The following is a 13,146-nucleotide window of genomic DNA, read 5'->3' on the forward strand; positions in this document are numbered from 1 at the left end:
TTCCTATGTGGTCAATAAAAGTCCTGTAGACCTCCTCATCTCTTCTTTGTGTGTGATGTAGCACATCCAGGAGATGTGCAGAAAAGTCCAGTCGTGCATACCCGTTGCGATCAGCATGTGTGCATATATGAGTGTGTGTGTTAGCTAATGACGCATGTGCAGCTGTGGTAGAATCTTGGCCACATGGTATATGTGTGTGTGTGTATGTGTGGGTGTCTTGTGCTGTGCTGTCTCCAACCTCAGGACAAGAAACGCAAAGACACACAGACATACATGCACACTTGGCACTTGGATAATAATTCTTGCCATCTCATTAATCCGTTAAATGTAAAAAAGAGTGTTTATCTATTACAGATTTCCAAAATATTCAATTTCCACTGTAACATAGTATTGTAAAAATCAACAATTCTGAGAAGCATAAAAGCATACGTATCATTCAGGGCATCTTTGTTGTCTTAAAGAGCACAGAGCAGTCAAGCGTTTCAGGATGAGATGGAAACCCAAGATGTCCGAGCATCTGAATGTCTGAACATCAAATATGGACAGATTCAAGTGCTGAGATGGGTGAAGTGGTAATGTGTTTGTCCTTTAAGAAAATCTATTTGTTGGTTTACGCAATAAGGCTTTATTTGGCATGTGTTAAATAATCTTACATAATTTATTGTAACTGGGTATAATTATGTATATAAATACATGAGTTTATACTGGGGGACAGAGAAATACAGATACTGTACATGTCTATATTTTAAGTCTTTCTTACAAAAATGAAATACAAGCTGATTAAACTGATGAAGAAAATCAATCTTTTTATAAGCCTGTGTGAGGGTTACTGAGAGGAAAGTATGCAAGCGTGGATGTGTGTGGACACCCCTGGGCAGTGGCTCATGGAAATTAATATTTCTGTGTGAGTCAGTGAATAGCTGTTAATTAAAAGTGTCACTCAGATTTCCACACAAGTTTGGCAGCAGTGACCGTTACTGTAACCTGTACTGTAACAGTCATTATCTATATAAACTACAGTGCATGTTTGATCTAAACAAATAACACATGATTGTGTTTTACAACATTTAATTCTCACTTAGGGTTTTGCTGAATTCACTAAGAGTACGATGTAGAGAGTCTCAATGTGCATACTTTCGGATAACTTTGTCTGGAGCTGGTGTATTTTGTTGAATCAAGTGGGACATTTCATTAACAAAGTCAATTAGTACTATATTTGTTTAAAATAATAAAAAACCAGAGTAGTTCCAACTCTGTTGAAAAAAAAAACACATGCTGGTGGTTAGGCAGGTTATGAAGCATGGTAATTGGTTTGTGCTGGTCCTGAGATGGTCCTAAACCAGATCAGGACCAGCTAAAACCAGCACATAACCAGCACAAACCAGCTATCATGCTGCAAAACCTTCCTAACCAGCATATGCTGGTCTTTAAAACAGGTAGAACTAGAGCCACGTATGCAAAGACAATCACATGAACTGGAAAGTACTGAGAAAGCTGTCAGATAACATTTAAAGACTGAAATGTAAAAGTTAAAGGACTGACAGATAAATGGAGCGAGAGTGAGCCATTAATCTTAGCAGGGTTATTGAATTGCTTTTTCAGCCAGTTCTATGTATGATCTATACATCAATTAATCTGTGACACTTCAACAAGCAATTCACATATAAATATAGCATTTCTATTGCTAAACTATCAAAGGTACCAAGCTACACTGTAGAAATGCTACTTTACATTGCAAAGACAATTTCTTCCTGTTCCAGACAACACTTTGTTTTTTGTCAAATGTGCCGACAGATAACAAACACAACACATTGCTCATTGAAACGGTATGGATGCGTATTATCTTTACTGGGATATTGGTTAAGGAGAATACACATTTTTCCAATAGAGAGGGTGGGAATTATCCTGAGACACCTCTGAGCTATTTTTTCTCATTAATTTTCACCATCAAGTTTAATTAGTTCAGGATCCAGTCACAATATTTTCATGATATCAGGCTATTATGTATCAGAAACCTTGAGTTTAAAGTGGTTTTATGTGAGACATGTTCAGGCGGGATGTCCGATTTCTCATAGCTCAAAAAACAATGTGTTTGTAATATTTGTTTTCCCTATTTTTCACATCTTCCAGTAAACCATGAATAAATCGGAGAACATACTGTATGCTACGGTTACTTTTGGTAAATAAAATGAATGCCAGTGAGAAAACAAGCTGAATGAATGAATGAGTGGGTATGGCAGCACTGCGACAGGAAAACGTTTTTCCCTACTTCCGGTCTGTCGCCATATTGTGAAATAGGCGAATGCCTATAAATAGAAAAACGAAAGAGCACTATATCTTTAAAATTACATACCTCCATGCCTTGTGTAGATTTAATTCACACTATGAGGCACATGGTTTTCACCTAAAATTGAATGTTAACATATCTGACTCATCTGTCTCCTCGTGGGAACTGTGATGTATGTGTGTACGTGTGTGTGTAAAGGTAAAAGTGTGAGACATTGTGTCAGTGTGTGAATGTGCCAGTGTGAGAATGTAGTATTCGTGTATTTTAAAATAAATAAAATCAGAAATCATCTCTACTTTTTGTTAGATGTCCCTAATAACAAAACACTTATTTTTGTGGAGTGAATAATAAAGCATTCGTTTTGCACACTCAGCAAACTACAAATCTTCATGCAGGGTGCATTAGAAGCCAAAAGAGAGCATACGTCATTTCTGCACTCCCTTAAAATGCAGCATTTGGCAGACTTCTTCTAAGCACTTCCTGTCTAATCTACAGCCCAGAACTGCTGAAGCAGCCCTAGGAATTATCTCAGCATTCATTACTAAAGGCTCAGCTTGAAAACACGTTGTTGGAGAGGAAGAACGCTGCCTGTCACGACACAGAGCGCTGTTATTGTTCCACTGTCTTTTTTTTTGCACAACCTCTAGCAGCTTGTCATCCACACCGAACCGGATCACAGTTTCAGTGATACAGACAAGAGAATCAGTCCTAATTACTTATTTGGGCTTAAAATAGCAGCACTGCTAAAAATACAACTAACTCCAAAGATGTATTGGAACAGGATGAATGTTAAAAAATATAAATAATGACAAATTTTAGCCCAAGCATTTCGGGCATCTGAATTTTACAATACTGCTGCCTAGTACATTTGTTAATAATCTGAATAATAATAAATTGGAATCAAAACCAGAAATATATCTCAAATGGAGATTGATCTAAATTAAATTTTGCATTTAATAATGTTGTGTATGTCTTTAACAGTGAGCTAAATTGGAAACTAACTACAATGTAAACCTTTAAATCCAACTGTTTTAACAAGTGTAGCGCAAGCCTACATTGCACATGTATTTGTTTATTTGCCTCACTCTCCTGCAGAACATTTCTCTCCCACCGTTGTTGCGCTTATTCAGACATTCTGTTTACTTGAGTAGGACTGGGCATGAGGCTAGCATGTTTATAAGATTGAATTTTAAGGAATAGTTCACCCAAAAACACAAAATCTGTCATCTTTATTCACCCTCATGCCATTCAAAGCCTGTATTTGACTACTTCTGTCGTACAGAAAAGAAGATATTTTGAGAAATGTCACATGGTTTTGTGTCCATATAATGTAAGTTAAGGCCCCAGTGAAATCGTTCTTTCCTTTTTTCAAAATTAAGTTAGCATTAAGGACATCAATAAACTGATCCTCCTATGCAGAGACAAAATTCCCATTTCGAAGATGTACAGTATGTGTTCAAAACTGATAGTCTGGCACATGCGCTCAAAAAAAATCTAGAATTTCCATGACATCATGCTACACTTCAGCCTCTTTTCACAGTTCTTGTCCAATCAAATCAGCTTTAGAATCCGAAGAGTCCCGCCCCTTCACTATGAAAGCTGCGCTAGCGGCGCCTCATATCAGCCACTTCTTCGCTCATTTATTATGTCCTACATGGTGATGGACGCATAGTGCACTAGATGGGAGATAGGGAATGATCAAGATAATGTCTACACATTAACATTCAAGTCTTAATTTCACATAGTGTCACATGAGCAGTTGCACGTGATTGTCCTCCGGTTCAGAGACATGATAGCCCCGAGCTGATCACATTCGTTGATCATACATGCAAATCCGATAAGAAATCTAAATGATTTTGACCCACTTCAACTCTACACAGTATGTTGTATGTTAAGGCTCTATGAAAGAGATCGGACATCATAGCCTCGGTGAGTGAAGGAGAAGACAAATGCCAGCATCGCTCACCAATGTAAATAACAGGGTTCAAATGACACATTATCAATGATCTTCCTATTCTATTCTATAGACCTTTACACCGTTGTGGCTCACACTGTTAAATGCTGCTTTGCCCTAAATGAAACAGTATTGGTTATTTTAAAAGGGGGCGGGGCTACTCAATATGTATCGCACTCTCTGTTTTTCAGTTGAGATCATGTCCACACATCAAATAATGCTGCGCCTTCAAAGGCATTTCACTGGGACTTTAAAGGGTTCAATGTCTGAATGTTCATGAAGTTATCAATGAACTGGGCTTAAATGGCTCATATAATTTTATTGTGTGTGTATTATTATGGGCTAAACACAAATTTTAAGATGAGAGAGACAAACGTTGTAGATATTGCGATGAAAACCTATGGTGCAGTGCAATTGGTTGAAACACTTGATGAGCAAGGCTCATCCTTTAGGGAAGTATCAAGATGCATCACACTCATATTCTATTTAAAGACTGTGACAATTAAACTAAAACCTCTACAATTTATACTGTACATCACCCCCCTCTCACACACACACATTTCACAAAAGAAAACAGCCCCTGAGGTCTTGAGCTGACAGCTCTTCGAATGATAATCATAAAAAGAGATGCTAAAAAACAGTTGGCCACCGTATGGCAGCTCTAACTATACCCCATAATACTCTCCAAGATTTGAGGTCCTTCCACAGAAATAACAGCCTGCTCAGCTAGTTACGTTCACTTTCTATCATGCATCACGGATGATGAACGACTTAACAAATAATTCCTTAATGCAATGGATGAGAGCCCTCCAGATCCTGCCATCATAAAGAAGAATGTGAAGTAAAAGACATGAGATGCAACCTGGCAGCGCACTTGCTGAAGAATAGTCCCTCTCGCTCTCACACATACTCTCTCGCTCTCACACATACTCTCTCGCTGTCTCTCTGACAGTGTCATAACTCTCAGCAGCTTGTAAAAACATCTGAAATCTCTCCGGTGCTGTTTAAACCCCTCACGAGAAGACTTACAGACTCAAAAGACCCCCTGCCAGCAGAAAAATTGTGAGAGAGTTAGGTGAGCCCACTGAGGTCTTTTTCTTCCGCTGTACTGTAGAGTTTTATCTTGGGTTTTTTTTCGCAACCAGACTTAAATCTGGACCGTGTTTCCCTTACACTACAGATGTACCAACATGAGGTTTTGACAGGGGTGGAACAATACGTTCGAACAGGTTACTCTACCAACTCCACAGCATACAGTAACAAACTCCCAAAACGTCATCATACAGAAATATATCAACATTTTCATGACGAAAGGACATATACACACTAAACAGTTATGTTTATATATACAGTTCAACATTCATAAAAGAGTAAAGAATGATACAAACATCAATACAAGTCAATATTAAAGAAGTGTTTCAATGGGGGCATTCCCTGTGTTGAGGGAACTTATGACCTACAAGTCTTGCCAAGAACACACAATTATGACGCGACCACTACGTAAGCTCAATAACAATATATATATAATATACTGAGAAGTGATAACTGAATGTAAAGGCATGTGCATACATCCGTGCCTGTTATTCTTTGACGATAATGTTACTGTGTTTCTGACTCTTGGCCTCGAGCGTTTTCTCTGCGGGTAGAAATGCGCTGCTGCCATTCACAATGAACACGCGACTCGTTTGCGCATTTTAACGCGTATTTCTCCTCAGTTTTTACCTCATTTTACGTTATTCACGACTCATATATTACCTTCTGATGTTCAAGTAGATGAATATCTGCAATTCACTGACTAAACATCGCATGCGTGATGTCAGCGTTTGAAGATCAACAAAATGATCACAATAGCAACCACTCGTGTCCAAAATAAACAACGTTATCTCTTACCAGTACACAAGCTTGTTATGAAGAATCGCGGGGGTCTTATCCGACGCGCAGTTGATGCACCACATTGTTGCGGGAAACGGGTCCGGATGCGCAAGCGCTATTTCATCCGTTCGTTAATTTGGCTCGAGCGCTGACAGCGGTCCTCGCGGCGCGCGAGAGGAGCGGGAATCGCTTTAAATGGCATGATTTGCGATTTCATGTTCCGTCATTAGCGAGGAGATGATGGGAAGCGTCGAGCCCCCCAAAATCCCACCACTAAAACCTCTACCCTCCTCCTCCTCCCTCTCTCCATCTCTCTCCTCAGACCTCGATTCTTTAGACTCGTGCAGCAAGCGTGACACAGCAGTCAGAGCGCGAAAACACTTCTGCCAGGCGAGATTGGCAAACCGCCTTCTGATCGCGGCGCGTGATCCACACCTCGGGCATCATCTGACAGGATCTGTTCGGTGCCATTAGATCAATCAGCACGTCATGTGACCTGATCTCGGTTCGTCGCGCGGTCCAATGGAACCATGTGGCGTCAATCTGGTTGTCAGCGCGCAATTAAAGGTCTGCGCAGATCTGTTTTCATTAAGCTACAGTACTTTCCTAGGCAAACAAGACCTCTCTTCGATTGCTTTCTGTCCTGACAGTGTAATTTCCTCGCAGATCTTACATTAACATGCCATGCTTTTGATTATTTTACTTTCCACGTTGTGAAAGTCGTCTTTTCTGATGTTTTGAACAACTCATGATGATGGCTAAGGCAACTTTCCCTTCATTTTTCACAGGGACGCCAAACAGTGGAGTTTGTGTTCTCTTCTCCCTCTTTCTTTCCCTGGCCCCAGGACAGCTTTATATAATTCATTATCTTCCACATTAGCCACCATTTTGATGCCCATGTTTGTCATTTGTATTATTCTTGAGCCCAGGATGTTCTGTCCTCGTCGTCTCTCCTGTATCACATCCTTTTTTACTTTTCATATGGTTAAATAATGATATTTTATGACCTGCTTAGCTATATATATGAGATATATGTTATAATATAGGTACTGTTGAAAATGAACTAGATTTGGGGGAAGACAACAGGTGATTGATCTGTCTGAAGTGGATTCCATTCATAATTTCAGAATGCTGTGATATTCGTGAGTTGAATGAGTTATGAATGCTTACCAAAGTCTGCCGATATGAATTAAGGACATTTTTCGGACTAATTCTAACTGACTGATACTTATTAAAAACATATATTTTTTCTTTTAATATTCCCTGAAAGGTTGCCTGCCCATGATTCACGAATAAATAACAAAAGAAACAACCTCTAACATGTTGGCCTTCTCACATTTACTATTCTTTCTGCAATTCTCACTGCACCACAAGGAGGCACAGACAGAAGAAACATTTTAAATGCGCTTGAGCACGGATACTCAAGCGCACCCTATACGGATGTCTTTTTAGTGCGAACACCTGACGCACACATAAATTGCTCCTCCCCCCACATCTGGCACAGCAGTTTTAAGGCATTTTTCAATTTCTTGCATCATTTATGTTGAGATTTCAGTGGAGCACGAAGTGTAAAGAAGCTTTAGATAAACAGGCTTTTATATACTCTTAAGAAAAGTCAAAAACTTTCCACGTTGTATGAAATGTTACTGTGACACTGAATGAATCATGCACCATACAACAGCCTCATGATGTTCTTCAAGCTCACAATAATATAGGGTGTTGCAGGATACTAATCTATTGTAAACCGTCCTGATATTGGCCTATGTTATATCAATGTGCAATGTAGTGTAAGCTATGCAGTGTGCACCATCACCAACCCATTTCAATATCGCCATGTGATGCTGTCCTTCCTAAGATGAAACCGTAATGATGCTTCATGTCAACAGTGCTCTAAAACAGCCTCCCATTGTGGGGGGAGTCAATGTCAGTCTCCTTGAATTTCCCCTTTCATGATTCTACAAGAACAACGCTACACAACGTGCTGCTGACTGCAATATTAATACATTCTAACTAGGTCATTTGAACGTTCAGAAAGACTTACAGAACTCAACCAGTCCAGCCACCTAAGAGGAATGTTGAAAACAAGTTCTGCGTATTAAAAAGTAAGTATTTTTCAGTTTTACAAATATGAGAACTGAAGTGTACGTGAGTTAACATTGTGTTAGTTAAGTTATAAAAATTGGAATATAAAGTACAATAGCACTATAGTAAAGAAATTGTGGGGATATAGTGTTTAGGTGCCATTCAAATGATAACAATGTTACAAAATGTTGATGATCCTAAAAATAAGATTTCATTTTCTTACTGATAATGTAATTTTTTATTTTTTACTGATATGTGGCATGAAAATAATTAACTGATAAATAATGAAATATACATATCTCTTTCCATCACTTCTGTTTAGTTTTCTATTTCCAACATTTTTTTATGGTTTTTGTGATTCTCTCTCATTTTACTCTGCTTTTGTCAATTACCATAATCCTGTTTATCAATGAATCTCTCATAATTTCTGTCTCTCATCTATTATTATATTCAAACTGCCCCTCTCTCTTCTTCCCTCATCTCTCTCCCCCATTGCTTCCACTATTTAGCCCCCTTTCCAGTGTTGTCACGTTCTCTAAAGGCGGACCCAGAAAAGGGGAATAGGAGGAGAGAGTTGCCTGGTGACGGTTGCCGAGAAACGGATGTGGGAGGGGTGCAGAGAGCCAGAGTCAAGAATGGGGTTGCCTTAGCGACCGAGGTTTCACACTGTCTTACAGGATTTGGCGCAAGATGGGAGGCCTCTGAGTGCTCTTAGGGGTTATACAGCAATCATATTATCACACATACTCAATGTGCATATACACGAAGGTACACATGTACATATACACCACAAGTACACACATGAGCACTTTAGCTAATCTTGTTTTGAGGATGAGAGTGAAAAATACCAAAAAACAAAACTGCATGATGGGTTTTTCTGTTCTTTGATCGGACCATGAAGGCAAAATGTCTTTCTTTTAATTAAAAAAAAGACATCAGGTTAAAGAATCGAAACATTTGAAATCCACCCCACAGGCTAGAGTGCATTTAAACCTCTTAAATTATAACATATATATAATTGATAGTGACGCCTTGTTAACATCTCCTACAGAATTGGCATATTATCTGTATATTAAACTAGAATACTAGTAAGTATCACACATCTTTAACACAAGTACTGTTTGATATTTAAGTCTAGAAATAGATTTAATGGCATGAATTAAGTTGTATTAAAGTTCATACATACAAATCAATTAAGATGATCCAAGAGTAGATGGATTCTACTTTTATGAGGACATAAAAGAAATAGGAATAGAAACACTTTTACATCCTGTATAACAGGAGCTGTCCCATCCAAAGCCTGAATATAAACTCTGGAAGATGGAGGGAACTGTCCATTGTGCTGAATTTAACTTACATGCTTCAAAGCAGCATGACATCCATTACATGTGAACTGCACTGTAAAAGTACATCATAAGTGACATACTGCACAACACAAATCTGTGATTTGCTTTAAAAAACCTGCCTCAGTAGTTATATAATATACTTCAGATAACTTTACCCAAGCTACTTGCCAGAAGTGCAAAAAATAAAACACCTGGCATAATTCAGTCATTTCGACGTGTTTCTGTATTTGCTCTTATTTGGGTCTTTCTTAAAAAGCTGAAGACCAGAACACAGTGAACTCACAGTTAAACACTCGATACAACATTCAGATTTATATTAACATTCAACCATAAGAAGTTATTTTGCACCTTTAAGTCACTTTCGTTCAAAGAGATTTCTTTGCTAGCATCTAACTTAAAATATATATACATTAATACTTAGGGTTCAGGGGATAAGACTTCCAACCCTACGCATTCGAGTATTCATATTCAAATACACAAATAACACTTGACGAAATTGACAAATTTGTTATTGACAAAAATGAGTCATGATATTAACCTGGAAGACGTTAAAACAAGTAAAAAAATTTCACCTTCATTGAAAGAGGGGCCAAGCTTTATCTAGGGAATAGTATAAAACATACCATAGCAACACCATGGCAACCATCCACAGCACTCTCACACATTCAGACTTGTATCGCATCTTGCTTAAGAAGTTACAGTAGTCACTTAAGCATTTCCTATGTAATTTTTTACTGTACTCTTTTATTGTACTATGCATCTTAAAAATATAGGACACACAAACAAGCAATTATACACAAACCACATTCAAAAATGTCAACAACACAAGACTCACATACAAATAAACTTAAACTCAGCAGAACACATTCAGTGTAATGTTACTGTACTATAAGCACCAACTACGATGGCTGAACAGAGCCTCTGTAATCCAGCAGCCATGCGCAGAGAGAAGACACCCTCATCCTTTGATGTGTGCTTCCTTTAATCTGCGTTTAGCTCCCTTTCATGATCACCACAAGTTGACGCTTTGCTGTCTAGCAAACAAGATTAATCCGACACAGTCATCCCCACTGAAACATATTAGCAAATTAACAATTTCTTAAATCCATCAAAGTTTAAAGTCACATGCCACAGTAGAATGACCACAACATCTGATGATTATAAGTGGAAGTGAAGAAGACAAGCGCCTCGGAATGTTGGATAGCCTTCAGTTTGGGAATGTTGAGTCACTTCTCAGTGGAGACACTGAGGATTTGTTTATGCATGAACCGCTATTAACTGATTGCTCAAAAAGCCCTATGCTGACTCAAAGAAAATCTAAACATTATGAAAAATCTGCTTTCTGCAGTCATGTGGTTTGTATTTAGGGCTCTCAAACAATTAATCACATCCAGACAAAAAGTTCGTTTTTACATAATATCTGTGTACTGTGCATTTTAATTTTGTAATTATAAATACACTTGCATATACTTAATGGAATAAAATATAAAAATTAAAAAAAACTTAATAATTTTAAATATTGGTAATGGTAAATAAATAAATACATCTAAATATTTCCTAAATATTTATACATGTATATGTTTATAAATACTGGGGCTGTCAAACGATTAATAGCAATTAATCGTATCCAGAATAAAAGTTTGTGTTTACTGTGTACTGTGCAAATTAATTTTGTATTTATAAAAACATAAACATACATGAATATGTAAGTTTCAAAATTAATAAACATTTATATGTCATTTAAACTATTGTTAAATATAAATAAATACACGTGAATATTTCCTAAATATGTACATAGGTATGTGTATGTTTATGTGCAATCAAGATTAATCATTTGACAGCCCTAACAAATACAATATAAATATGCACAGTACACAGACATATATTATGTAAACACAAACTTTTATTCCTGGGTTCGATTAATTGTTTACCAGCCCTAGTTTGTATGCTGATCGCATATACAATTACTATACAATTGACTGTTGTTTCAGTCAAACAATATGCATGGCTTTGTTTGTAATACCTTGGAGCACTATATATATATATAAATGAATATATTACATATGAATATATAATTATGTGATAAGAAAGTAATTTAGTTTCATGGTACATCCATCTGATTGCATCACTGTGTGTAGGTCAACAGTATTTTTTCGTAGGGGGTGTATTTGTCCTGACGTTGTAAGAAAGCACTTGGAGAGAGATTAAGAGTTCAACAGCCTTAAATTAACCTTCAGCCTTTTACCTGCAGACTGAAGATACCACAACAAAACAGTTAATATTCTGTCACAAGATACGACCCATGGCCGACACACACTCACTATAAATCTGATCATTTTGGTGTAACTCTTCTTTAAACAACTCTCCTCCTCAGTCTCTCACACACAAGGAAACAAATTCTGTGTGCAGCCAGCTGCTTTTCCTCATATTATTAATTTACAGCATGACCTCTCTCGCTTTCGTCTTTCCCCCATCAATCCCCCTCTATCCCCAAAAAATGCAAATACAACATTTCATTACACAATCCAATACATATTAACTGTCCAGTCTTCATCCATGGATTGGCCTAAAATACAACAACGCAAAATAGATATCAAATTTTGGGGGACTTGATATGGAGCAGTTCTTGCGCCGCATTTTAAACATATTGTACAACTAATATTTCTTCTGCAAGTTCCAGTTAACTGACTCAAATACAGACCAAATATTTTAGTATAAATGTGCTCAACCTGCAAAGCTTCACACTTACTCTCACACTATCTCTCTCTCTCTCTTGTGCACACCACACACACACACACACACTGGCAGATGTTCACCTTCAGCCTTTTGTTCTCTATAAAAGACAAAAGCATGGAAACAAAACTTAATAAGACAAATGGAAGCAAACCAAAATAATTAAATTTCCATTTCTGAAACAAAAGCTAAACCGCAAACAGGGCGGCATAACCAGCTGCCCAATGTTAGTCCGAACTGGTAAATTATTGAGATCTGTCTCACTCAGGCACAAGACATCACACTTCACTCTTTCCCCGGCGACTTCAGGGTTTCTTTTTAAAGCAACATTTACACAAAGGCAACCAAGACGAAACTATTGAAATCGTAATGAAAACCAATGCGTCGGCACACTGTGGAGACTGTGGTAACCGCTGGGCTACATGCTAGATTTCAGAGAGTCAGCTGTCCGGTTCCACACTGCCCTACAGAAAGCTGACAACAGGAAAAGACAGCACTATTACTAACTGACAACAGGAAACATCGGCAGGCATTAAGGATGACACATGTGAAAAAACTAAGCTTTCCCAGATTAGACAAATAGGGATCTGCAAAATTGCATGAGTATGCAAGGTTAAAAAAAAGGCCTTCGGTCAACATATATCCTGTTCTGGGCGAGCGCAGAGTGTGCCGGAGAGGTAGAGCTCATCTATTATCACAAGATTGTGCTGTATAGTCATTTAGTTAAGTATCTGCACGAATGCCACAGACAAACATGCAATAATGCAGCGCGTCAATGAGTCAAACGACTACAGCAAACAAACAGGATCTTACCGCCGTTCAGTCGGAGAGAAGTCCCATTCAGGCTTAGAAAAGCGAAGGAAAAATAACCC

The 13,146-nt window shown here is 37.9% G+C and overlaps 1 protein-coding gene and 1 long non-coding RNA gene across 6 annotated transcripts in view; one reads left to right on the top strand and one right to left on the bottom strand.

Moving 5' to 3' along the window:
• LOC130439816 (IQ motif and SEC7 domain-containing protein 1) overlaps positions 1-13,146 on the bottom strand; it is a 57,775-nt gene that overhangs the window by 17,689 nt on the left and 26,940 nt on the right. The window contains exon 1 of one of the 5 annotated variants that reach the window (XM_056772393.1): positions 6,132-7,373. The exons of 3 other annotated variants lie outside the window; for them this stretch is intronic. In XM_056772393.1, coding sequence (XP_056628371.1) covers positions 6,132-6,196 — 65 coding nt within the window. In that variant the 5' untranslated portion in view covers positions 6,197-7,373. Of the gene's footprint in view, positions 1-5,996; positions 7,374-13,146 lie in introns of those variants that run through there. One more of the 5 variants, XM_056772394.1, reaches the window with a different exon arrangement.
• Positions 3,624-7,024, top strand: LOC130439818 (uncharacterized). Its single transcript, XR_008909501.1, has 2 exons — positions 3,624-5,316; positions 5,422-7,024. It is a non-coding gene; the product is annotated as an uncharacterized LOC130439818 (long non-coding RNA).

This window comes from Triplophysa dalaica, chromosome 18 (genome assembly GCF_015846415.1).
Source record: "Triplophysa dalaica isolate WHDGS20190420 chromosome 18, ASM1584641v1, whole genome shotgun sequence".
NCBI lineage: Eukaryota > Metazoa > Chordata > Actinopteri > Cypriniformes > Nemacheilidae > Triplophysa > Triplophysa dalaica.